The following is a 26,567-nucleotide window of genomic DNA, read 5'->3' on the forward strand; positions in this document are numbered from 1 at the left end:
TAATAGGGGCTGATGTCTCCTGATGTATGAGATACACCAGAGAGTGTGGGGAGGAGACTGGTCAGATCTCTGGGCTGGTAACACACAGTGACATGATGTGAGGGGGAGAGCAGGAGTATAATAGGGGCTGATGGCTCCTGATGAATGAGATACACCAAAGAGTGTGGGGAGGAGACTGGTCAGATCTCTGGGCTGGTAACACACAGTGACATGATGTGAGGGAGAGAGCAGGAGTATAATAGGGGCTTATGGCTCCTGATGTATGAGATACACCGGAGAGTGTGGAGAGGAGACTGGTCAGATCTCTGGTCTGGTAACACACAGTGACATGATGTGAGGGGGAGAGCAGGAGTATAATAGGGGCTGATGGCTCCTGATGTATGAGATACACCAGAGAGTGTGGGGAGGAGACTGGTCAGATCTCTTGTCTGGTAACACAGAGTGACATGATGTGAGGGGAGAGCAGGAGTATAATAGGGGCTGATGTCTCCTGATGTATGAGATACACCAGAGAGTGTGGGGAGGAGACTGGTCAGATCTCTGGGCTGGTAACACACAGTGACATGATGTGAGGGGGAGAGCAGGAGTATAATAGGGGCTGATGCCTCCTGATGTATGATATACACCAGAGAGTGTGGGGAGGAGACTGGTCAGATCTCTGGGCTGGTGACACACAGTGACATGATGTGAGGGGGAGAGCAGGAGTATAATAGGGGCTGATGTCTCCTGATGTATGAGATACACCAGAGAGTGTGGGGAGGAGACTGGTCAGATCTCTGGGCTGGTAACACACAGTGACATGATGTGAGGGGGAGAGCAGGAGTATAATAGGGGCTGATGTCTCCTGATGTATGAGATACACCAGAGAGTGTGGGGAGGAGACTGGTCAGATCTCTGGGCTGGAAACACAGTGACATAATGTGAGGGGAGAGCAGGAGTATAATAGGGGCTGATGGCTCCTGATGTATGAGATACACCAGAGAGTGTGGGGAGGAGACTGGTCAGATCTCTGGGCTGGTAACACACAGTGACATGATGTGAGGGGGGGAGCAGGAGTATAATAGGGGCTGATGGCTCCTGATGTATGAGATACACCAGAGAGTGTGGGGAGGAGACTGGTCAGATCTCTGGGCTGGTAACACACAGTGACATGATGTGAGGGGGAGAGCAGGAGTATAATATAGGGGCTGATGTCTCCTGATGTATGAGATACACCAGAGAGTGTGGGGAGAAGACTGGTCAGATCTCTGGGCTGGTAACACACAGTGACATGATGTGAGGAGGAGAGCAGGAGTATAATAGGGGCTGATGTCTCCTGATGTATGAGATATACCAGAGAGTGTGGGGAGGAGACTGATCAGATCTCTGGGCTGGTAACACAGAGTGAAATGATGTTAGGGGGAGAGCAGGAGTATAACAAGAGCTGATGGCTCCTGACTCCACTACTAGGCAAATACAGTTCCCTAATTTGTTCTGACAGAGGAGGGTGTAGGATAAGAGATTGCTGTAGTGACTGAGAAAGGAGAATATGTGACTCTTTTCTATAATAAGTGTTTATTACTCACCTGTGCTTATATCTGTAGGGATCTCCTCCTCCTTACACTGCTGATCACCCCTCACATACGTCTCTTCTTCTCCCTCTATATCTTCTGCCTTTATATCAGTCACATATGTCTCTTCTTCTCCCTCTGTATCTTCTGCCTTTATATCAGTCACATACGTCTCTTCTTCTCCCTCTATATCTTCTGCCTTTATATCAGTCACATACGTCTCTTCTTCTCCCTCTATATCTTCTGCCTTCATATCAGTCACATACGTCTCTTCTTCTCCCTCTAAATCTTCTGCCTTTATATCAGTCACATACGTCTCTTCTTCTCCCTCTATATCTTCTGCCTTCATATCAGTCACATACGTCTCTTCTTCTCCCTCTATATCTTCTGCCTTTATATCAGTCACATACGTCTCTTCTTCTCCCTCTATATCTTCTGCCTTTATATCAGTGACATACGTCTCTTCTTCTACCTCTATATCTTCTGCCTTCATATCAGTCACACACGTCTCTTCTTCTCCCTCTATATCTTCTGCCTTTATATCAGTCACATACGTCTCTTCTTCTCCCTCTATATCTTCTGCCTTTATATCAGTCACATACGTCTCTTCTTCTCCCTCTATATCTTCTGTCTTCATATCAGTCACATACGTCTCTTCTTCTCCCTCTATATCTTCTGCCTTTATATCAGTCACATACGTCTCTTCTTCTCCCTCTATATCTTCTGCCTTCATATCAGTCACATACGTCTCTTCTTCTCTCCTTATATCTTCTGCCTTCATATCAGTCACATACGTCTCTTCTTCTTCCTCTATATCTTCTGTCTTCATATCAGTCACATACGTCTCTTCTTCTCCCTCTATATCTTCTGCCTTTATATCAGTCACATACGTCTCTTCTTCTCCCTCTATATCTTCTGCCTTCATATCAGTCACATACGTCTCTTCTTCTCTCCTTATATCTTCTGCCTTCATATCAGTCACATACGTCTCTTCTTCTCCCTTTATATCAGTCACATACGTCTCTTCTTCTCCCTCTATATCTTCTACCTTTATATCAGTCACATACGTCTCTTCTTCTCCCTCTATATCTTTTGCCTTTATATCAGTCACATACGTCTCTTCTTCTCCCTCTATATCTTCTGCCTTTATATCAGTCACATACGTCTCTTCTTCTCTCTTTGTATCTTCTGCCTTTATATCAGTCACATACGTCTCTTCTTCTCCCTCTATACCTTCTGCTTTTATATCAGTCACATACGTCTCTTCTTCTCCCTCTATATCTTCTGCCTTTATATCAGTCACATACGTCTCTTCTTCTCCCTCTGTATCTTCTGCCTTCATATCAGTCACATACGTCTCTTCTTCTCCCTCTATATCTTCTGCCTTTATATCAGACACATACGTCTCTTCTTCTCCCTCTATATCTTCTGCCTTCATATCAGTCACATACGTCTCTTCTTCTCCCTCTATATCTTCTGCCTTTATATCAGTCACATATGTCTCTTCTTCTCCCTCTATATCTTCTACCTTTATATCAGTCACATACGTCTCTTCTTCTCCCTCTGTATCTTCTGCCTTTATATCAGTCACATACGTCTCTTCTTCTCCCTCTATATCTTCTGCCTTTATATCAGTCACATACGTCTCTTCTTCTCCCTCTATATCTTCTGCCTTTATATCAGTCACATATGTCTCTTCTTCTCCCTCTATATCTTCTGTCTTCATATCAGTCACATACGTCTCTTCTTCTCCCTCTGTATCTTCTGCCTTTATATCAGTCACATACGTCTCTTCTTCTCCCTCTGTATCTTCTGCCTTTATATCAGTCACATACGTCTCTTCTTCTCCCTCCGTATCTTTGACTTTAACATTATTTATTTGGGCTTCACCCTATGTAAACCATCAATAAAAGAAGACTGAAATAATTGTTGATTTCAGTAATAGATTAAACAATACAAATATATTGAGACACACAGCTCCTCTACACATCATATAGTGACAGTCACTTTGGTATACTGGATGAGACCCTAAATCCCACCTACCTGATCCTCCTGTGGCATCCTGTGATTCTCCTCTGTACAATCCTGGGAATACAGAGGACGGGGACATCTCTCTGGGGTATCTCTGTTACTGGGCCCATCTGTAGGAGACACACAGTGACTGAGTACAGTGTATATATGTGATTATCAGATGATGTGTGTATATAGGGGGCCCTCATACCTGCTCTCCCCTGTACAATACATGATAGTCTCCTCTTACCCAGTGATGTGAGGGGTCGGTGATTCTCCATCATCACGTCCTTGTACAGACCCCTGTGTTCCTCTATATACTCCCCCTCCTGCATGGAGACATAGACAGTGACATCCTGACACCTTATAGGAACCTAACACACACAGTGATACAGTCATCACCCAGACACGTTCCCTGGTGTTACTGTATAATGCCCCTTTCCCAGCAGTCACCTCTCCAGTCATCACCCAGACACATCCCCTGGTGTTACTGTATAATGTCCCATTCCCAGCAGTCACCTCTCCAGTCATCACCCAGACACATCCCCCGGTGTTACTGTATAATGTCCCATTCCCAGCAGTCACCCAGACACGTCCCCTGGTGTTACTGTATAATGCCCCATTCCCAGCAGTCACCTCTTCAGTCATCACCCAGACACATCCCCTGGTGTTACTGTAAAATGCCCCATTCCCAGCAGTCACCTCTCCAGTCATCACCCAGACACATCCCCTGGTGTTACTGTATAATGTCCCATTCCCAGCAGTCACCTCTCCAGTCATCACCCAGACACATCCCCCGGTGTTACTGTATAATGTCCCATTCCCAGCAGTCACCCAGACACGTCCCCTGGTGTTACTGTATAATGCCCCATTCCCAGCAGTCACCTCTTCAGTCATCACCCAGACACATCCCCTGGTGTTACTGTATAATGCCCCATTCCCAGCAGTCACCTCTCCTGTCATCACCCAGACACATCCCCTGGTGTTACTGTATAATGTCCAATTCCCAGCAGTCACCTCTCCAGTCATCACCCAGACACATCCCCCGGTGTTACTGTATAATGTCCCATTCCCAGCAGTCACCCAGACACGTCCCCTGGTGTTACTGTATAATGCCCCATTCCCAGCAGTCACCTCTTCAGTCATCACCCAGACACATCCCCTGGTGTTACTGTAAAATGCCCCATTCCCAGCAGTCACCTCTCCAGTCATCACCCAGACACATCCCCTGGTGTTACTGTATAATGTCCCATTCCCAGCAGTCACCTCTCCAGTCATCACCCAGACACATCCCCCGGTGTTACTGTATAATGTCCCATTCCCAGCAGTCACCCAGACACGTCCCCTGGTGTTACTGTATAATGCCCCATTCCCAGCAGTCACCTCTTCAGTCATCACCCAGACACATCCCCTGGTGTTACTGTATAATGCCCCATTCCCAGCAGTCACCTCTCCAGTCATCACCCAGACACATCCCCTGGTGTTACTGTATAATGTCCCATTCCCAGCAGTCACCTCTCCAGTCATCACCCAGACACATTCCCTGGTGTTACTGTATAACGTCCCATTCCCAGCAGTAACCTCTCCAGTCATCACCCAGACACATCCCCTGGTGTTACTGTATAATGCCCCATTCCCAGCAGTCACCTCTCCAGTCATCACCCAGACACATCCCCTGGTGTTACTGTATAATGTCCCATTCCCAGTAGTCACCTCTCCAGTCATCACCCAGACACGTCCCCCGGTGTTACTGTATAATGTCCCATTCCCAGCAATCACCTCTCCAGTCATCACCCAGACACTTCCCCTGGTGTTACTGTATAATGTCCCATTCCCAGCAGTCACCTCTCCAGTCATCAAAACGACACATCCCCCGGTGTTACTGTATAATGCCCCTTTCCCAGCAGTCACCTCTCCAGTCATCTCCCAGACACATCCCCTGGTGTTACTGTATAATGTCCCATTCCCAGCAATCACCTCTCCAGTCATCACGCAGACACATTCCCCGGTGTTACTGTATAATGTCCCATTCCCAGCAATCACCTCTCCAGTCATCACCCAGACACATTCCCCGGTGTTACTGTATAATGCCCCTTTCCCAGCAGTCACCTCTCCAGTCATCTCCCAGACACATCCCCTGGTGTTACTGTATAATGTCCCATTCCCAGCAATCACCTCTCCTTTCATCACCCAGACACATCCCCTGGTGTTACTGTATAATGTCCCATTCCCAGCAGTCACCTCTCCAGTCATCACCCAGACACATCCTCTGGTGTTACTGTATAATGTCCCATTCCCAGCAGTCACCTCTCCAGTCATCACCCAGACACATCCCCCGGTGTTACTGTATAATGTCCCATTCCCAGCAGTCACCTCTCCAGACATCACCCAGACACATCCCCTGGTGTTACTGTATAATGTCCCATTCCCAGCAATCACCTCTCCAGTCATCACCCAGACACATTCCCCGGTGTTACTGTATAATGCCCCTTTCCCAGCAGTCACCTCTCCAGTCATCTCCCAGACACATCCCCTGGTGTTACTGTATAATGTCCCATTCCCAGCAATCACCTCTCCTTTCATCACCCAGACACATCCCCTGGTGTTACTGTATAATGTCCCATTCCCAGCAGTCACCTCTCCAGTCATCACCCAGACACATCCTCTGGTGTTACTGTATAATGTCCCATTCCCAGCAGTCACCTCTCCAGTCATCACCCAGACACATCCCCCGGTGTTACTGTATAATGTCCCATTCCCAGCAGTCACCTCTCCAGACATCACCCAGACACATCCCCTGGTGTTACTGTATAATGTCCCTTTCCCAGCAATCACCTCTCCAGTCATCACCCAGACACATTCCCCGGTGTTACTGTATAATGTCCCATTCCCATCAGTCACCTCTCCTGTCATCACCCAGACACATCCCCTGGTGTTACTGTATAATGTCCCATTCCCAGCAGTCACCTCTCCAGTCATCACCCAGACACAGCCCCTGGTGTTACTGTATAATGCCCCATTCCCGGCAGTCACCTCTCCAGTCATCACCCAGACACGTACCAGGGTGTTACTGTATAATGTCCCATTCCCAGCAGTCACCTCTCCAGTCAGCAGCTGAATGATCTTGTTGGTGAGTTCCAGGAACTTCTGGTCATTGTGTCTCTCATGTGTCAGTGAATGAGGTGGAGGCACCGTGATGGGGCTCTGGGTTCTACTCAGTCCTCCTGATACACAGGGATGGCTGATGGGTTTCTCACACTCATTAGACGTCTTCTTCACTATATTATAATCCTGTGTAATGGTGGAGACATCAATTATCAATATAAACACTCCCAGATGTGACACTCCCAGATCCCCTCAACTGCCCAGTCATGTCCCTGTTGTCGCGATCCGGGTATCTGGACGCCATTACTTGCCGTTCAGGTGTCTTCTGAGACTGGCCCACCGTTCCAAGTCCGGATCTCATCTGTGTCAACACTCTGCACATCCCTTCTGTCATTCTGAGACACTACCACAGCGGAGCCATGTTTGAATCCAACATGGCGTGTCCCGTCCTCCGCGGCCTCCGCCGCCGTTCCTGTGTTATTGCTGCAGGTTCTCAGTATAGTGTATCATGCCTGCCGCGGCCTCCGCTGCCCTCCAAGTGTCTCGGCATGTAACTGTCATCTGGCGTCTCCTGTCCTCCGCGGCCGGCACCGCCATTATCACTATGTTTGCACATTTCATTTCAAACCAGTTTTCCCTCCAGGTTCCAGCATGGGCGCAGCCATGTTGGATTTGATCACATGCTCCAATTCCTCCAATCCACCGTCTCTGGAATCTGCATAATTGCCCAGCCAATGCCTGCATAGCAGCAGGTATAAATATCCTGTGTCTGGGCCAGATAGATGTCAGTGCTTTGAATGTCATACCTTGTTCCAGTCTCTCTCTCCTGTGGCTTGTTTCTCCAGGTTCCAGTTCCTGTCTCCAGCATCCACAAAGAGACCCGCACCTGCTTTCCATCCTGCGGTGCAGCCTGACTCTACAGTCCTCCGTGGCTGTCCAGTTTCCAGCTATCTACTATCTGCTTCCAGCAGTCAGCTTTCAACAGATTTCAGCTTCTACTAAACACTGGTGCAGATCCAGCGGATCCTATCTTACCAGCAGTGTCCACTACCACCGGTAATCATTTATCAGCTATTCAGTTTCTACGCTCCCTAGCATCTCACATCATCCACTCTGTGTTCCATCACCTGGCTGGTTCCATCCAGCATTCACTCCGTGACTTTAGTACCTGGCTGATTCCATTCAGCATCCACTCTGTGCTTCATCACCCGGCTGATTCCACTCAGCATCCACTCCGTGTCTTACCACCTGGCTGGTTCCATCCAGCTGATACAGCAGCATACTCAAATTACAGATTCACCTGTTACAACTACTGGCATGTTCCTCGGCTATCTCCACTACTACAACCAGGCCTGGTAAGGTGATTCCATCAAAGGACTTTTACATCTGTTCTATACCTACCAGTGCTCTGAGATACCTCCTATGGTTATGTGACCCAGGAACTGTGTTATTTGCCACTGTCTTTAATTTACTTTGAATGCTGCTTGTCATTTCACGGAGTCTTTATTTTGAATATTAAACTGGTTGTCATGGTCACACCTTCAGGTAATCATTCTGCACTTACATGTCCTGGGGTCTGATTAAACCTCCCAGGTTTAACTTCATCTCAGCCCCTACAACTGAGGCTTCCTCCCGTCAGCCTAAACCCTCAGTTGTGACACCTGTATTATTACTATAGATACAAGTGACGTCACTGTGAAGCTCCCAGATCCCCTCACCTTCCCAGTCATGTCCCTGTATTATTACTATAGATACAAGTGACGTCAATGTGACATTCCCAGATCCCCTCACCTCCCGTCATGTTCCTGTATTATTACTATAGATATGAGTTACGTCACTATGAAGCTCCAAGATCCCTTCACCTCCCCAGTAATGTCCCTGTATTATTACTATATATATATAAGTGATGTCAATGTGATGCTCTAAGACCCCCTCACCTCCCCCAGTCACATCACTGTATTATTAATATAGATATAAGTGACCTCACTATGAAGCTCCGATTCCCTCATCTCCCCAGTCATGTCCCTGTATTATTACTATAGATAAAAGTGACGTCACTGTGACGGTCCCAGATCCCCCTCACCCCCCCACTCATGTCCCTGTATTATAACTAAAGATATAAGTAAACGACAGTGTGACACTCCCAGATCCCCTCACCTCCCCAGTCACGTCCCTGTATTATTACTATAGACAAAAGTGACATCACTATGACGCTCCTAGATCCCCTTACAACCCCAGTCATGTCCTTGTATTATTACTATAGATATAAGTGATGTCACTGTGACACTCCCAGATCCTCACACCTCCCGAGTTATGTCCCTGTATTATTACTATAGACAAAAGTGACATCACTATGACACTCCTAGATCCCCTTACATCCCCAGTCATGTCCTTGTATTATTACTATAGATATAAGTGATGTCACTGTGACACTCCCAGATCCTCACACCTCCCGAGTTATGTCCCTGTATTATTACTATAGACAAAAGTGACATCACTATGACACTCCTAGATCCCCTTACATCCCCAGTCATGTCCTTGTATTATTACTATAGATATAAGTGATGTCACTGTGACGCTCCCAGATCCTCACACCTCCCGAGTTATGTCCCTGTATTATTAATATAGATATAAGAGACATCACTGTGCCGCTGCTATATTCCCTTACCTCCCCAGTCATGTCCTTGTATTGTTACTCTAGATATAAGTGATGCCGCTGTGACACTCCCAGATCCCCTCGCCTCCCCAGTTATGTCCCTGTATTATTACTACAGATATAAGTGACTTCACTGTTCCGCTCCCAGATCCACATACCTCCCCAGACATGTCCCTGAATTATTACTATAGATTTAAGTGATTTTACTGTGACACTCCCAGATCCCGTCACCTCCTCAGTAATGCCCCTGTATTATTACTATAGATGAGTGACGTCACTATGAAGCTCCAAGATCCCATCACCTCCCCAGTCATGTCCCTGTATTATTACTATAGATATAAGTGATGTCACTGTGATGCTCTAAGAACCCCTCACCTCCCCAGTGACATCCCTGTATTGTTACTATAGATATAAGTGACCTCACTATGACGCTCCGATTCCCTCACCTCCCCAGTCATATCCCTGTATTATGACTATAGATAAAAGTAATTTCAATGTATAGCTCAGTGGTTCCCAAACTGTGTGCCGTGGCTCCCTGGGGTGCCTCAGGACACTTGCAGGGGTGCCCTGGGTTGGTGGTCCAGGACCAATTCAAATTATTTATGGTCAATATAAAAGGCAAAACCAGTGCTGGTGGCTGTCAGTCATAAAATATGGGGACAAACAGAAGCAAATCTTGTCCCTCACCACAAAATTGAGCCTAAGGATGACCTATAAACACAGTCTACTTAATTTAATATTTCTTTCTAAATTTCTCAATAAGAAATTATTGGCCTAGGGGAGCCGTGAAAAAAATTCTGATACTCTAGGGCGCCGTGGTTCAAAAAAGTTTGGGAACCACTGGTATAGCTCCAAGATCCAGACACCTCCCCAGTCATTTCCTTGTATTATTAATTTAGATATAAGTGATGCCACAGTGATGCTCCAAGTTCCCCTCACCTCTCCAGTCATGTCCCTGTTTTATTACTATAGATAAAAGTGAGGTCATAGTGATGCTCCCAGATCCCCTCACCTCCCTAGTCATGTCCCGGTATTATTACTATAGATATAAGGTCATAGTGATGCTCCCAGATCCTATCACCTCCCCAGTCATGTCCCTGTATTATTACTATAGATATAAGTGATGTCACCGTGACACTCCCAGATCCCCTCACCTCTCCAATCACATCCCTGTATTATTACTATAGATATAAGGTCACTGTGATGCTCCCAGATCCTCTCACCTCCCCAGTCATGTCCCTGTATTATTACTATAGATATAAGGTCACTGTGACGCTCCCAGATCCACTCACCTCACCAGTCATGTCCATGTATTATTACTATAGATATAAGTGATTTCACTGTGACGCTCCCAGATCCCCTCACCTCCCCAGTCACATCACTGTATTATTAATATAGATATAAGTGACCTCACTATGACGCTCCGATTCCCTCATCTCCCGTCATGTTCCTGTATTATTACTATAGATATGAGTTACGTCACTATGAAGCCCCAAGTTCCCTTCACCTCCCCAGTAATGTCCCTGTATTATTACTATAGATATAAGTGATGTCACTGTGACGCTCTAAGCCCCCCTCACCTGCCCAGTCACATCACTGTATTATTAATATAGATATAAGTGACCTCACTATGACGCTCCGATTCCCTCATCTCCTCAGTCATGTCCCTGTATTATTACTATAGATAAAAGTGACGTCACTGTGAAACCTCTAGATCCCCTCACCTCCCCACTCATGTCCCTGTATTATTACTATAGATATAAGGTCACTGTGACGCTCCCAGATCCCCTCACCTCCCCAGTCATGTCCCTGTATTATTACTATAGATATAAGTGATGTCACTGTGACGCTCTAAGCCCCCTTCACCTCCCCAGTCACATCACTGTATTATTAATATAGATATAAGTGACCTCACTATGACGCTCCCAGATCCCCTCACCTCCCCAGTCATATCCCTGTATTATTACTATAGATATAAGGTCATTGTGACGCTCCCAGATCCACTCACCTCCCCAGTCATGTCCCTGTATTATTACTATAGATATAAGGTCAATGTGACGCTCACAGATCCACTCACCTCCCCAGTCACGTCTCTGTATTGCTATAGATACTAGTGATGTCAGTGTGACACTCCCAGATCTCCTCACCTCTCCAGTCATATACGTATTATTAATATAGATATAAGGTCACAGTGGCACTCTCAGATTCACTAACCTCCACAGTCATGTCCCTGTATTATTACTATAGATATAAGTGATGTCAATGTGACACTCCCACATCCTCTCACGTCCCCAGTCATGTCCCTGTATTACTACTATAGATAAGTGATGTCACAGTGACGCTCCCAGATCCACTCACCTCCCCAGTCATGTCCCTGTATTATTACTATAGATATAAGGTCACTGTGACGCTCACAGATCCACTCACCTCCCCAGTTAGCAGGTAGATGATCTCCAGGTTGATATTTATTATCCTCTCAGTCCTGTGACTCCTGTCCTTATCCAACCTCGGTGAATCGGAGAGAATACAGAACGTGTGATGTGTAATAAAGACTCCGTTCCCCACAGCTGGAGTTCCTGGAATAAATATAATACATAAAACATACTGCACATGTAACATAGTAAATATGGAATAGAGTGGTCATTAAGTCTCCTATTTCCCCACAGCCATAGGGTCCTGGTCAGTGTCTCCGAGGTTCCCGTGACCCAGCCCCATAAGGCTGTACTGCATAGTGGGCCTGATCTAGAGTGTAGCGCTATTGTGGGTGGAGTCACAATGAGCTGATGTTCGGTACACCGCTCATGTGCACGACCCGTACGGGGCATGTGCTCTAGGTGTCCTGAGTTGTCAGACGAGTATGGCTGCAGCCATGAAGTGGTGTAAGGGTGAGAACTGGTTGTGAAAGGACAGGGTCTCCTGGAAAGGCGGCAGGAGACAGGCAGGGGAAAGGTGGCAGGAAACAGGCACAGGAAAGGCGGCAGAAGACAGGCAGGGGAAAGGTTGCAGGAGACGGGCAGGGGAAAGGCTGCAGGAGACAGGTACGGGAAAGGTTGCAGGCGACAGGCTGGGGAAAGGTGACAGGAGACAGGCAGGGGAAAGGTAGCAGGCGACAGGCAGGGAAAAGGTTGCAGGCGACAGGCAGGGGAAAGGTGGCCGGAGACAGGCAGGGGAAAGGTGGCCGGAGACAGGCAGGGGAAAGGTGGCCGGAGACAGGTAGAGGAAAGGTTGCAGGAAACAGGCAGGGGAAAGGTGGCCGGAGACAGGCAGGGGAAAGGTGGCCGGAGACAGGTAGAGGAAAGGTTGCAGGAAACAGGCAGGGGAAAGGTGGCCGGAGACAGGTAGAGGAAAGGTTGCAGGAAACAGGCAGGGGAAAGGTGGCCGGAGACAGGCAGGGGAAAGGTGGCCGGAGACAGGTAGAGGAAAGGTTGCAGGAAACAGGCAGGTGAAAGGTGGCTGGAGACAGGCAGGGGAAAGGTGGCCGGAGACAGGTAGAGGAAAGGTTGCAGGAAACAGGCAGGTGAAAGGTGGCCGGAGACAGGTAGAGGAAAGGTTGCAGGAAACAGGCAGGTGAAAGGTGGCTGGAGACAGGCAGGTGGGCAGCAGTGTGGGGGTGGCAGGAGACAGGTAAGGGAAAGGCAGCAGGAGACAGGCAGGGGAAAGGTGGCCGGAGACAGGGAGGGGATAGGTGACCGGAGACAGGCAGGTGGGCAGCAGGGTGGGGGTGGCAGGAGACAGGTAGGGGAAAAGCGTCAGGAGACAGGCAGGGGAAAGGCAGCAGGAGACAGGCAAGGGAAAGGTGGCAGAAGACAGGCAGGGGGAAAGGTGGCAGGAGACAGGCAGGGGAAAGGTGGCCGGAGACAGGCAGGTGGGCAGCAGGGTGGGGGTGGCAGGAGACAAGTAGGGGAAAGGCGAAAGGAGACAGGCAGGGGAAAGGTGGCCGGAGACAGGCAGGTGGGCAGCAGGGTGGGGGTGGCAGGAGACAGGTAGGGGAAAAGCATCAGGAGACAGGCAGGGGAAAGGCGGCAGGAGACAGGCAAGGGAAAGGTGGCAGGAGACAGGCAGGGGGAAGGTGGCAGGAGACAGGCAGGGGAAAGGTGGCCGGAGACAGGCAGGTGGGCAGCAGGGTGGGGGTGGCAGGAGACAAGTAGGGGAAAGGCGGCAGGAGACAGGCAAGGGAAAGGTGGCAGGAGACAGGCAAGGGAAAGGTGGCAGGAGACAGGCGTCAAGAGACATCATTTGTACTCAGGAGATTGAATAATTTCTTAATGAATTGTAATAAAAGTTTTATTCTTTGAGAATATCTTATTATTTCTTCACAAGAATGCGCCCACAAAGAAGTCTACTTTCTTTCTCTTGTCACTGTGACTCTCCCAGATCCCCCTCACCTTCCCAGTCATGTTCCTGAATTATTACTATAGATATAAGTGATGTCACTGTGACTCTCCCAGATCCCCCTCACCTTCCCAGTCATGTCCATGTATTATTACTATAGCTTTAAGTGATGTCACTGTGACACTCCCAGATCCCCTCACCTCCCCAGTCATGTCCCTGTATTATTACTATAGATATAAGTGATGTCACTGTGACTCTCCCAGATCCCCTCACCTCCCCAGTCATGTACCTGCATTATCACTATAGATATTAGTGATGTCACTGTGACGCTCTCAGATCCCGTCACCTCCCCAGTCATGTTCCTGTATTATTACTATAGATATAAGTGATGTCACAGTGACACTTCCAGGAGTGTGATATACATTTGCTTCACACTGTTCCAATTATGATCTGTTAGACATGGCAGGGATATTATGGTCTCTGCTTTAATATATCCTAGAATTTGAGCTATATTTTCAATCCCTACAATTACATAAAATAAAATTAATAATAATAACGACACTAAAGGCTATTACCAGGACACCACAGGTTGCTTCTCCTGTATAATAATAATAATAATAATAATAATAATAATAAAAGGACACCCCAGGCTACTCCCCCTGTATTATAATAAAAGGACACCACAGGCTGCTCACCCTGTATAATAATAACAGGACACCAGAAGCTGCTCCTCCTGTATAATAATAATAATAATAATAATAATAATAATTACAGGACACCACAGGGTGCTGCTCCCTCTGTATAAAAATAATAACAACTGGATTCCACAGGTTGCTCCTCCTGTATTGTATTAATAACAGGACACCACAGGCTGTATTAATAACAGGACACCACAGGCTGCCACTCCTGTATAATAATAATAATAATAATAATAATAATAATAATATGAATAATAATAACAACAGAACACCAGAGACTGCTCCCCTGTATTATTATAATAATAACAACAACAACAACAACACACTACAGGCTGATCCACCTGTATAATAATAATATTATTATTATATTAGAAGAATAAACCACAGGCTGCTCCCCCTGTATACTAATAATAATAATAATAATACTACAAGGACACCACAGGCTGCTCCCCCTGTATAATAACAACAACAACAGGACACTACAGGCTGCTCCACCTGTATAATAATAATAATAATAATAATAATATTATTATTATTATTATTCTAGAAGAAGAAGAAGAAACCACAGGCTGCTCCCCCTGTATAATAATAATAATAATAATAATAATAATAATAATAATAATAATACAAGGACACCACAGGCTGCTCCCACTGTATTATAATAATAAAAATAACTACAACAAAACACTACAGGATGCTCCACCTGTATAATAATAATAATAATAATAATATTATTATTATTATTATATTAGAAGAAGAAGAAACCACAGGCTGCTCCCCATGTATAATAATAATAATAATAATAATAATAATACAAGGACACCACAGGCTGCTCCCCATGTATTATAATAATAACAACAACAACAACAACAGGACACCACAGGCTACTAACCCTGAATAATAATAACAGGACACCACAGGCTGCTCAACCTGTATAATAATAATAATAATAATAATAGGACACCACAGGTTGCTCCCCCTTTATAATAATAATAACAGGACACCATTGGCTGCCTCCCTGTATAATAATAATAATAATAATAATAATAATAATAATAATAATAATAACAGGACACCACAGGCTGCTCCCTTTTTATAATAATTATAACAGGACACAACAGGCTGCTCCCTCCTGTATAATAATAACAGGACACCAACAGGCTGCTCCCTCTGTATAATAATAACAACAGTACACCACAGGCTGCTCCCCCTGTATAATAATAATAATAATAATAATAATAATAATACTAACAACAACAACAACAACAACAACAGGACACCACAGGCTACTACCCCTGAATAATAATAACAGGCCACCACAGGCTGCTCAACCTGTATAATAATAATAATAATAATAATAATAACAATAATAACAGGACACCACAGGTTGCTCCCCCTGTATATTAATAACAGGACACCACTGGCTGCTTCTCCTGTATAATAATAATAACAGGACACCACAGGATGCTCCCCCTTTATAATAATAATACTACAAGGACACCACAGGCTGTTCCCCCTGTATAATAATAATAATAATAATAATAATGATAATAATAGTACTCAACAGGCTGGTTCCCCTTTATAATAATTATAAGAGGACACCACATGCTGCTCCCCCTGTATAATAATAATAATATTAATAATAATAATATTGATAATAATAGTACTCAACAGGCTGGTTCCCCTTTATAATAATAATAATAATAATAATAATAATAATAATAACAACAACAACAATAACATCACACCACAGGCTGCTCCCCCTGTATAATAATAATAACAGGACACCACAGGCTTCTACCCCTGAATAATAATAACAGGCCACCACAGGCTGCTCAACCTGTATAATAATAATATTAATAATAATAATAATAATAACAGGACACCACAGGCTACTCCCCCTGTATAATAATAATATTAATAATAATAATAATAATAATAATAAGAGGACACCACAGGCTGCTCAACCTGTTTAATAATAATATTAATAATAATAATAATAATAATAATAATAACAACAGGACACCACAGGCTACTCCCCCTGTATAATAATAATAACAGGACACTACAGGCTGCTCCCCCTTTATAATAAGAACAACAGTACACCATAGGCTGCTCCCCCTGTATAATAATAATAACAAGACACCACAGACTGCTCCTCCAGTATTATAATAATAACAGGACACCACAGGCTGCTCTCCTCATGAATAATAATAATAGTAATAACAGGACACCACAGGCTGCTCCCCCTGTATAGTAATAATATCAGGACACCACATGCTGCTCCCCCTGTATAGTAAGACGCCATTACCTGATGGTTGGTTGGTTCTATATCGGAGGGGCTGAAGGGACCTTGTGACGTATCTAGGGGAGGAGCTACGTCACCAGGGGGAGGAGCTACGGGCGAACAGGGTACCCGAAAAGTATCCTCGCGGGCTCGCTTCGCTCGCCACCTAATTACTAAAGGTAATAGTTGGTGGCGTGGACAGTAGAGGAACTATCCCGCTGGCGTAGCTCCTCCCCCTTGTGTCGTAACTCCTCCCCCAAATGGAAAAGGTCCCTTAGCCCACTTGATTCTAGCAGCTACCCATTACCTGATCTCCACGGACACTGGGAGGCTGCAGCAGTCGATAAAAACTCACTTCCTGCATGTGGAACGCACAGTCCGGAAGTAAGGTGGAACGCACGAGCTGGAAGTAGGGCATGATTGGCAAAAGCTGCTTCCTGGTTACTGGCCCCTCCCCTACTACACCACGACCTTTCTAATGAATATTACCACATGTCCTCAGTGCAGGAGGCCGGCGGCCATTTTCTTGTAGACCAGTCCGGCAGCAGCAATAGGTTCCCTGGCCGTGTAGTGACGTCAGGAGCGGCGGCCATTTTTCCCTGGTCTGAGCTCCGCCTTCCTTCTATCATTCCCACAAGGCAGCAGGAGCAGAGAGCAGCCATTGCTGTGTCTGGCAGCAGGTAATGATATTATTATTATTATTCTATAGGCTGAGCAGCTCTGGTGTCAGGTTCTGTACTACAGGGGGAGCAGCCTCTGGTGCCTTGTTATAGTGCAGCTGGAGCAGCCTCTGGTGCTGCATTATCCCTGTACAGGTGGCTGACACTCTAGTGTCCTATTACCGTAATACAGGTGGAGCAGACCCCGCCGTTACCGTAATACAGGTGGCGCAGACCCCGCCCTTATCGTAATACAGGTGGCGCAGACCCCGCCCTTACCGTAATACAGTTGGAGCAGACCCCGCCATTACTGTAATACAGGTGGCGCAGACCCCGCCCTTACCGTAATACAGGAGGGCGCAGACCCCGCCGTTACCGTAATACAGGTGGCGCAAACCCCACCCTTACCGTAATACAGGTGGCGCAGACCCCGCCCTTACGTAATACAGGTGGCGCAGACCCCGCCCTTATCGTAATACAGGTGGCGCAGACCCAGCCCTTACGTAATACAGGTGGCGCAGACCCCGCCCTTATCGTAATACAGGTGGCGCAGACCCCGCCGTTACCGTAATACAGGTGGCGCAGACCCCGCCCATACCGTAATACAGGTGGCGCAGACCCTACCATTACCGTAATACAGGTGGCGCAGACCCCGCCGTTACAGTAATACAGGTGGCGCAAACCGTGCCGTTACCGTAATACAGGTGGCGCAGACCCCGCCCTTACCGTAATACAGTTGGAGCAGCCCCCACCGTTACCGTAATACAGGTGGCGCAAACCCCGCCCTTACCGTAATACAGGTGGCGCAGACCCCGCCCTTACGTAATACAGGTGGCGCAGACCCCGCCCTTATTTTAATACAGGTGGCGCAGACCCCGCCCTTACCGTAAAACAGTTGGAGCAGACACCGCCGTTACTGTAATACAGGTGGCGCAGACCCCACGTTACCGTAATACAGGTGGCGCAGACCCTATCCTTACCGTAATACAGGTGGCGCAGACCCCGCCGTTACCGTAATACAGGTGGCGCAGACCCGCCGTTACCGTAATACAGGTGGCGCAGACCCCGCCGTTACCGTAATACAGGTGGCGCAGACCCCGCCGTTACCGTAATACAGGTGGCGCAGACCCCGCCGTTACCGTAATACAGGTGGCGCAAACCCCGCCCTTACCGTAATACGGGTGGCGCAGACCCCGCCGTTACCGTAATACAGGTGGCGCAGACCCCGCCGTTACCATAACACAGGTGGCGCAGACCCCGCCGTTACCGTAATACAGGTGGCGCAAACCCCGCTCTTACCGTAATACGGGTGGCGCAGACCCCGCCCTTACGTAATACAGGTGGCGCAGACCCCGCCCTTATCGTAATACAGGTGGCGCAGACCCCGCCTTTACCGTAATACAGTTGGAGCAGACCCCGCCATTACTGTAATACAGGTGGCGCAGACCCTGCCGTTACCGTAATACAGGGGGGCGCAGACCCCGCCGTTACCGTAATACAGGTGGCGCAAACCCAACCCGTACCGTAATACAGGTGGCGCAGACCCCGCCCTTACGTAATACAGGTGGCGCAGACCCTGCCCTTATCGTAATACAGGTGGCGCAGACCCCGGCCTTACGTAATACAGGTGACGCAGACCCCGCCCTTACCGTAATACGGGTGGCGCAGACCCCGCCCTTACGTAATACGAGTGGCGCAGACCCCGCCTTTACCGTAATACAGTTGGAGCAGACCCCGCCATTACTGTAATACAGGTGGCGCAGACCCTGCCGTTACCGTAATACAGGAGGGCGCAGACCCCGCCGTTACCGTAATACAGGTGGCGCAAACCCCACCCGTACCGTAATACAGGTGGCGCAGACCCCGCCCTTACGTAATACAGGTGGCGCAGACCCCGCCCTTATCGTAATACAGGTGGCGCAGACCCCGTCCTTACGTAATACAGGTGTCGCAGACCCCGCCCTTACCGTAATACGGGTGGCGCAGACCCCGCCCTTACGTAATACGGGTGGCGCAGACCTTGCCCTTATCGTAATACAGGTGGCGCAGACCCCGCCCTTACCGTAATACAGTTGGAGCAGACCCCGCCGTTACTGTAATACAGGTGGCGCAGACCCCGCCGTTGCCGTAATACAGGTGGCGTAGACCCCGCCCATACCGTAATACAGGTGGCGCAGACCCTACCATTACCGTAATACAGGTGGCGCAGACCCCGCCGTTACAGTAATACAGGTGGCGCAAAACGTGCCGTTACCGTAATACAGGGGGGCGCAGACCCCGCCCTTACCGTAATACAGTTGGAGCAGACCCCGCCATTACCGTGATACAGGTGGCGCATACACTGCCGTTACCGTAATACAGGTGGCGCAGACCCCGCCTTTACCGTAATACAGGTGGCGCAGACCCTGCCGTTACCGTGATACAGGTGGCGCAGACCCCGCCCTTACCGTGATACAGGTGGCGCATACACTGCCGTTACTGTAATACAGGGGGCGCAGACCCTGCCGTTACCATAAAACAAGGTGGCGCAGACCCCGCCGTTACCGTAATACAGGTGGCGCAGACCCCGCTGTTACCGTAATACAGGTGGCGCTGACCCCGACGTTACCGTAATACAGGTGGCGCAGACCCCGCCCTTACCGTAATACAGGTGGCGCAGACCCCGCCCTTACCGTAATACAGGTGGCGCTGACCCCGACGTTACCGTAATACAGGTGGCGCAGACCCTGCCGTTACCATAATACAGGGGACGCAGACCCCGCCATTACCATGATACAGGGGACGCAGACCCCATTGTTATCGTAATACAGGGGGTGCAGACCCCACAGTTACTGTAATACAGAGGACGTAGACCGCACAGTTACCGTAATACAGGGGACGCAGAATCCACCATTACCGTAATACAGGGGGCGCAGACCCTGCCCTTACCGTAATACAGGGGGCATAGCCCGTGCCGTTACCGTAATACAGGTGGAATAGACCGTGCCGTTACCGTAATACAGGTGGCATAGACCGTGCCGTTACCGAAATACAGGTGGCATAGACCGTGCCGTTACCGAAATACAGGTGGCGCAGACCCCGCCATTACCGTAATACAGGTGTCGCAGACTCCGCCGTTTCCATAATACAGGTGGCGCAGACTGTGCCGTTACTGTAATACAGGTGGCATAGACCGTGCCGTTACCGTAATACAGGTGGCATAGACCCCGCCGTTACCGAAATACAGGTGTCGCAGACTCCGCCGTTACCGTAATACAGGTAGGCGCAGACCGTGCCTTACCGTAATGCAGGTGGTGCAGACCCCACCGGCACTGTAATGCAGGTAGTGCAGACCCCGCCGTTACCGTAATACAGGTGGCGTAGAACATGCCGTTACTGTAATACAGGTGGCGCAGCCCCCGCCGTTACTGTAGTAGAGGTGGCGCAGGCCTCGCCATTATCGTAATATAGGTGGCGCAGACCCCGCCGTTTCCGTAATTCTATACACGGGACATTGCAGGTGTTGTGTCCTGTGGCATTGTGCTGTACAGGGGGAACGGCCTGTGTTGTCATAGTATACAGGGGTAGCATCCTGTGTTGTCATAATATACAGGGGTAACACCTTGTTTTGTCATAGTATACAGGAGGAGCAGCCTGTGTTGCAATAATATACAGGGGTAGCATTCTGTGTTGTCATAATAGACAGGAGGAACAGCCTGTGGCATCCTACTCTATAGGGGGAGCAGCCTGTGGTGTCCTGTTGTTGTTGTTGTTATTATTATTATTCTGGAGGCTCAGCCTGTGGTGTCCTGTTACTATTATACAGGAGGAGCAGCCTGTGGTGTCCTATTATTATACAGTGGGAGTAGCCTGTGGTGTACAGTTGTTATTATTATTATTATTATACGGGGGGAGCAGCCTGTGGTGTCCTGTTGCTGTTATTATTATTATTATTATTATTATTATAGAATAGGTGCTGCCTGTGGTGTCCTGTTATTATACAGGAGGAGCAGCCTGTGGTGTCCTGTTATTATTATACAGGGGAAGCATTATTATTATTATTATTATTATTATTATTATTATTATTATACAGGGGGAGTAGCCTGTGGTGTGCAGTAGTTGTTGTTGTTGTTATTATTATTATTATTATTATTATTATTATTATTATACAGGGGAGCAGCCTGTGGTGTCCTGTTATTATTATTATTATTATTATTATTATACAGGAGGAGCAGCCTTTGTCCTCCTATTATTAATATTATAAAGAAGGAGTAGCCTAAAGTGTCCTATTATTATTATTATTATTATTATACAGGGGGAGCAGCCTGTGGTGTGCTGTTGTTCTTATTATACACAGGGAGCAGCCTGTAGTGTCCTGTTGTTATTATTATTATACAGGGGGAGCAGCCTGTGGTGTCATGTTATCATTATTATTATTATTATTATTATTATTATTATTATTATTATACAGGGGGAGCAGCCTGTGGTGTACTGTTATTATTATTATTATTATTATTATTATTATTATACAGGGGGAGCAGCCTATAGTGTCCTGTTATTATTATTATTATACAGGGGAGCAGCCTGTGGTGATCACTTATTATTATTATACAGGGGCAGCAGCCTGTGGTGTCCTGTCATTATTATTATGCAGGGGAAGCAGGCTGTGGTGTCCTGTTGTTGTTATAATTATTATACAGGGGGAGCAGCCTGTTGTGTCCCATTATTATTATTTTTTGCAGAGGGAGCAGCCTGTGGTGTCATTTTATTATTACTATAAAGGGAGAGCAGAATGGGGTGTCCTGTTGTTATTAGTATAATAATTGGGGAGCAGGTTTTTGTGTATGGTTATTATTATACAGGTAATGTTATGTGCATGTACGCTTCTATAAGAAGTTGTGTGATACTCCTAAGAATAAAAAACTCAAGAAAGTGAAATAATAGAAGTTATTCTTTTCATATTCATATTCAAGGTCATATAGTGTTTATATATATATATATATATATATATATATATATGAGCATTTTTTAAAGATAGTGTTACTATCTCTTTTTTAAAATAAAAATACATTTTGAATTGCCTTTTGACACCTTTTGTTGTAAAATCTTTTCAGGGATTTCAATGTTTATAGTGTTAAGAGCGCTTCTATTATTCCCCTTTCTATTATTATACAGGGACAGCAGTTTCTTCTTCTTATTATTATTATTATTATACATTGGGAGTGGTGGTGATGTCATCTATTGCACTAATACAGGGACATGACTGGGGGAAGTGAGGGGTATCTGCGAGCATCATAGTGACCACTTATATCTACAGTAATAATACTTGGACATGACTGGGGAGGTGAGGGGGATCTGGGTGCATCACAGTGACATCACTTATATCTATAGTAATAATACATGGACATGACTGGGGAGGTGAGGGGGATCTGGGAGCGTCACAGTGACATCACTTCTATCTATAGTAATAATACAGGGACATGACTGGGGAGGTGAGGGGATCTGGGAGTGTCACAGTGACATCACTTATATCTATAATAATAATAATACATGGACATGACTGGGGAGGTGAGGGGATCTGGGAGCATCACAGTGACATCACTTATATCTATAGTAATAATACATGGACATGACTGGGGAGGAAAGGGGATCTGGGAGCATCACAGTGACATCACTTATATCTATAGTAGTAATACAGGGACATGACTGGGGAGGTGAGGGGATCTGGGAGTGTCACAGTGACATCATTTATAGCTATAATAATACAGGGACATGACTGAGGAGGTGAGGGGATATGGGAGTTTCACAGTGACTCACTTATATATATATACTAATAATACAGGGACATGACTGCAGGTGAGGGGATCTGGGAGCATCACTGTGACATCACTAATAGCTATAGTAATAATACAAGGACATGACTGGGGAGGTAAGGGGATCTGGGAGCATTACAGTGAGATCACTTATATCTCTAGTAATAATACAGGGACATGACTGGGGAGTTGAGAGGATCTGGGAGCGTCACAGTTACATAACTTATCTAGTAATAATTAGGGATGTGCACTTGAAATTTTTCGGGTTTTGTGTTTTGGTTTTGTGTTTGGTTCCGCGGCCGTGTTTTGGGTTCGAACGCGTTTTGGCAAAACCTCACCGAATTTTTTTTGTCGGATTCGGGTGTGTTTTGGATTCGGGTGTTTTTTTCAAAAAACCCTAAAAAACAGCTTAAATCATAGAATTTGGGGGGTCATTTTGATCCCAAAGTATTATTAACCTCAAAAACCATAATTTCCACTCATTTTCAGTCTATTCTGAACACCTCACACCTCACAATATTATTTTTAGTCCTAAAATTTGCACCGAGGTCGCTGGATGGCTAAGCTAAGCGACCCAAGTGGCCGACACAAACACCTGGCCCATCTAGGAGTGGCACTGCAGTGTCACGCAGGATGGCCCTTCCAAAAAACACCCCCTAAACAGCACATGACGCAAAGAAAAAAAGAGGCGCAATGAGGTAGCTGTGTGACTAAGATAAGCGACCCAAGTGGCCGACACAAACACCTGGCCCATCTAGGAGTGGCACTGCAGTGTCACGCAGGATGGCCCTTCCAAAAAACACCCACCAAACAGCACATGACGCAAAGAAAAAAAGAGGCGCAATGAGGTAGCTGTGTGACTAAGATAAGCGACCCAAGTGGCCGACACAAACACCTGGCCCATCTAGGAGTGGCACTGCAGTGTCACGCAGGCTGGCCCTTCAAAAAACTACTCCCCAAACAGCACATGACGCAAAGAAAAAAAGAGGCACAATGAGGTAGCTGTGTGAGTAAGCTAAGCGACCCTAGTGGCCGACACAAACACCTGGCCCATCTAGGAGTGGCACTGCAGTGTCACGCAGGCTGGCCCTTCAAAAAACTACTCCCAAAACAGCACATGACGCAAAGAAAAAAAGAGGCGCAATGAGGTAGCTGTGTGACTAAGATAAGCGACCCAAGTGGCCGACACAAACACCTGGCCCATCTAGGAGTGTCACTGCAGTGTCACGCAGGATGGCCCTTCCAAACCCCCCCCCCCCCAAACAGCACATGACGCAAAGAAAAAAAGAGGCGCAATGAGGTAGCTGTGTGACTAAGATAAGCGACCCAAGTGGCCGACACAAACACCTGGCCCATCTAGGAGTGGCACTGCAGTGTCACGCAGGCTGGCCACTCAAAAAACTACTCCCCAAACAGCACATGACGCAAAGAAAAAAAGAGGCACAATGAGGTAGCTGTGTGAGTAAGCTAAGCGACCCAAGTGGCCGACACAAACACCTGGCCCATCTAGGAGTGGCACTGCAGTGTCACGCAGGCTGGCCCTTCAAAAAACTACTCCCCAAACAGCACATGACGCAAAGAAAAAAAGAGGCGCAATGAGGTAGCTGTGTGACTAAGATAAGCGACTCTAGTGGCCGACACAAACACCTGGCCCATCTAGGAGTGGCACTGCAGTGTCACGCAGGCTGGCCCTTCAAAAAACTACTCCCCAAATAGCACATGACGCAAAGAAAAAAAGAGACGCAATGAGGTAGCTGTGTGACTAAGATAAGCGACCCAAGTGGCCGACACAAACACCTGGCCCATCTAGGAGTGGCACTGCAGTGTCACGCAGGCTGGCCCTTCAAAAAACTACTCCCCAAACAGCCAAACAGCACATGACGCAAAGAAGAAAAAAGAAAAAAGAGGTGCAAGATGAAATTGTCCTTGGGCCCTCCCACCCACCCTTATGTTGTATTAACAGGACATGCACACTTTAACCAACCCATCATTTCAGCGACAGGGTCTGCCACACGACTGTGACTGAAATGACGGGTTGGTTTGGGCCCCCACCAAAAAAGAAGCAATCAATCTCCCCTTGCACAAACTGGCTCTACAGAGGCAAGATCTCCACCTCATCATCATCCTCCGATTCATCACCCCTTCACTGTGTACATCCCCCTCCTCACAGATTATTAATTCGTCCCCACTGGAATCCACCATCTCAGATCCCCGTATACTTTCTGGAGGCAATTGCTGCTGGTGAATGTCTCCAAGGAGTAATTGATTATAATTCATTTTAATGAACATCATCTTCTCCACATTTTCTGGAAGTAGCCTCGTACGCCGATTGCTGACAAGGTGAGCGGCGGCACTAAACTCTCTTTCGGAGTACACACTGGAGGGAGGGCAACTTAGGTAGAATAAAGCCAGTTTGTGCAAGGGCCTCCAAATTGCCTCTTTTCCCTGCCTGTATACGTACGGACTGTCTGACGTGCCTACTTGGATGCGGTCACTCATATAATCCTCCAACATTCTTTTAATGGTGACAGAATCATATGCAGTGACAGTAGACGACATGTCAGTAATCGTTGGCAGGTCCTTCAGTCCGGACCAGATGTCAGCATCAGACTGCCCTGCATCACCACCAGCGGGTGGGCTCGGAATTCGTAGCCTTTTCCTCGCACCCCCAATTGCGGGAGAATGTGAAGGAGGAGATGTTGACAGGTCGCGTTCCGCTTGACTTGACAATTTTCTCACCAGCAGTTCTTTGAACCCCTGCAGACTTGTGTCTGCCGGAAAGAGAGATGCAACGTAGGTTTTAAATCTAGGATCGAGCACGGTGGCCAAAATGTAGTGCTCTGATTTCAACAGATTGACCACCCGTGAATCCTGGTTAAGAGATTGAAGGGCTCCATCCACAAGTCCCACATGCCTAGCGGAATCGCTCTGTTTTAGCTCCTCCTTCAATGCCTCCAGCTTCTTCTGCAAAAGCCTGATGAGGGGAATGACCTGACTCAGGCTGGCAGTGTCTGAACTGACTTCACGTGTGGCAAGTTCAAAGGGTTGCAGAACCTTGCACAACGTTGAAATAATTCTCCACTGCGCTTGAGTCAGGTGCATTCCCCCTCCTTTGCCTATATCGTGGGCAGATGTATAGGCTTGAATGGCCTTTTGCTGCTCCTCCATCCTCTGAAGCATATAGAGGGTTAAATTCCACCTCGTTACCACCTCTTGCTTCAGATGATGGCAGGGCAGGTTCAGTTTTTTTTGGTGGTGCTCCAGTCTTCTGTACGCGGTGCCTGCACGCCGAAAGTGGCCCGCAATTCTTCTGGCCACCGACAGCATCTCTTGCACGCCCCTGTCGTTTTTTAAATAATTCTGCACCACCAAATTCAAGGTATGTGCAAAACATGGGACGTGCTGGAATTTGCCCAGATTTAATGCACGCACAATATTGCTGGCGTTGTCCGATGCCACAAATCCACAGGAGAGTCCA

At 47.2% G+C, this 26,567-nt stretch overlaps 1 protein-coding gene across 1 annotated transcript in view; it reads right to left on the bottom strand.

The window, feature by feature from the left end:
- Positions 1–2,869, bottom strand: part of LOC134983570 (zinc finger protein 271-like) — a 74,829-nt gene extending 71,960 nt beyond the window's left edge. Inside the window, exon 1 of the mRNA XM_063949226.1 lies at positions 1,566–2,869. Coding sequence (XP_063805296.1) covers positions 1,566–2,523 — 958 coding nt within the window. The 5' untranslated portion in view covers positions 2,524–2,869. The remainder of the gene's footprint in view (positions 1–1,565) is intronic.
- Positions 2,870–26,567: the final 23,698 nt, after the last annotated feature.

This window comes from Pseudophryne corroboree (genome assembly GCF_028390025.1).
Source record: "Pseudophryne corroboree isolate aPseCor3 chromosome 3 unlocalized genomic scaffold, aPseCor3.hap2 SUPER_3_unloc_19, whole genome shotgun sequence".
Lineage (NCBI taxonomy): Eukaryota > Metazoa > Chordata > Amphibia > Anura > Myobatrachidae > Pseudophryne > Pseudophryne corroboree.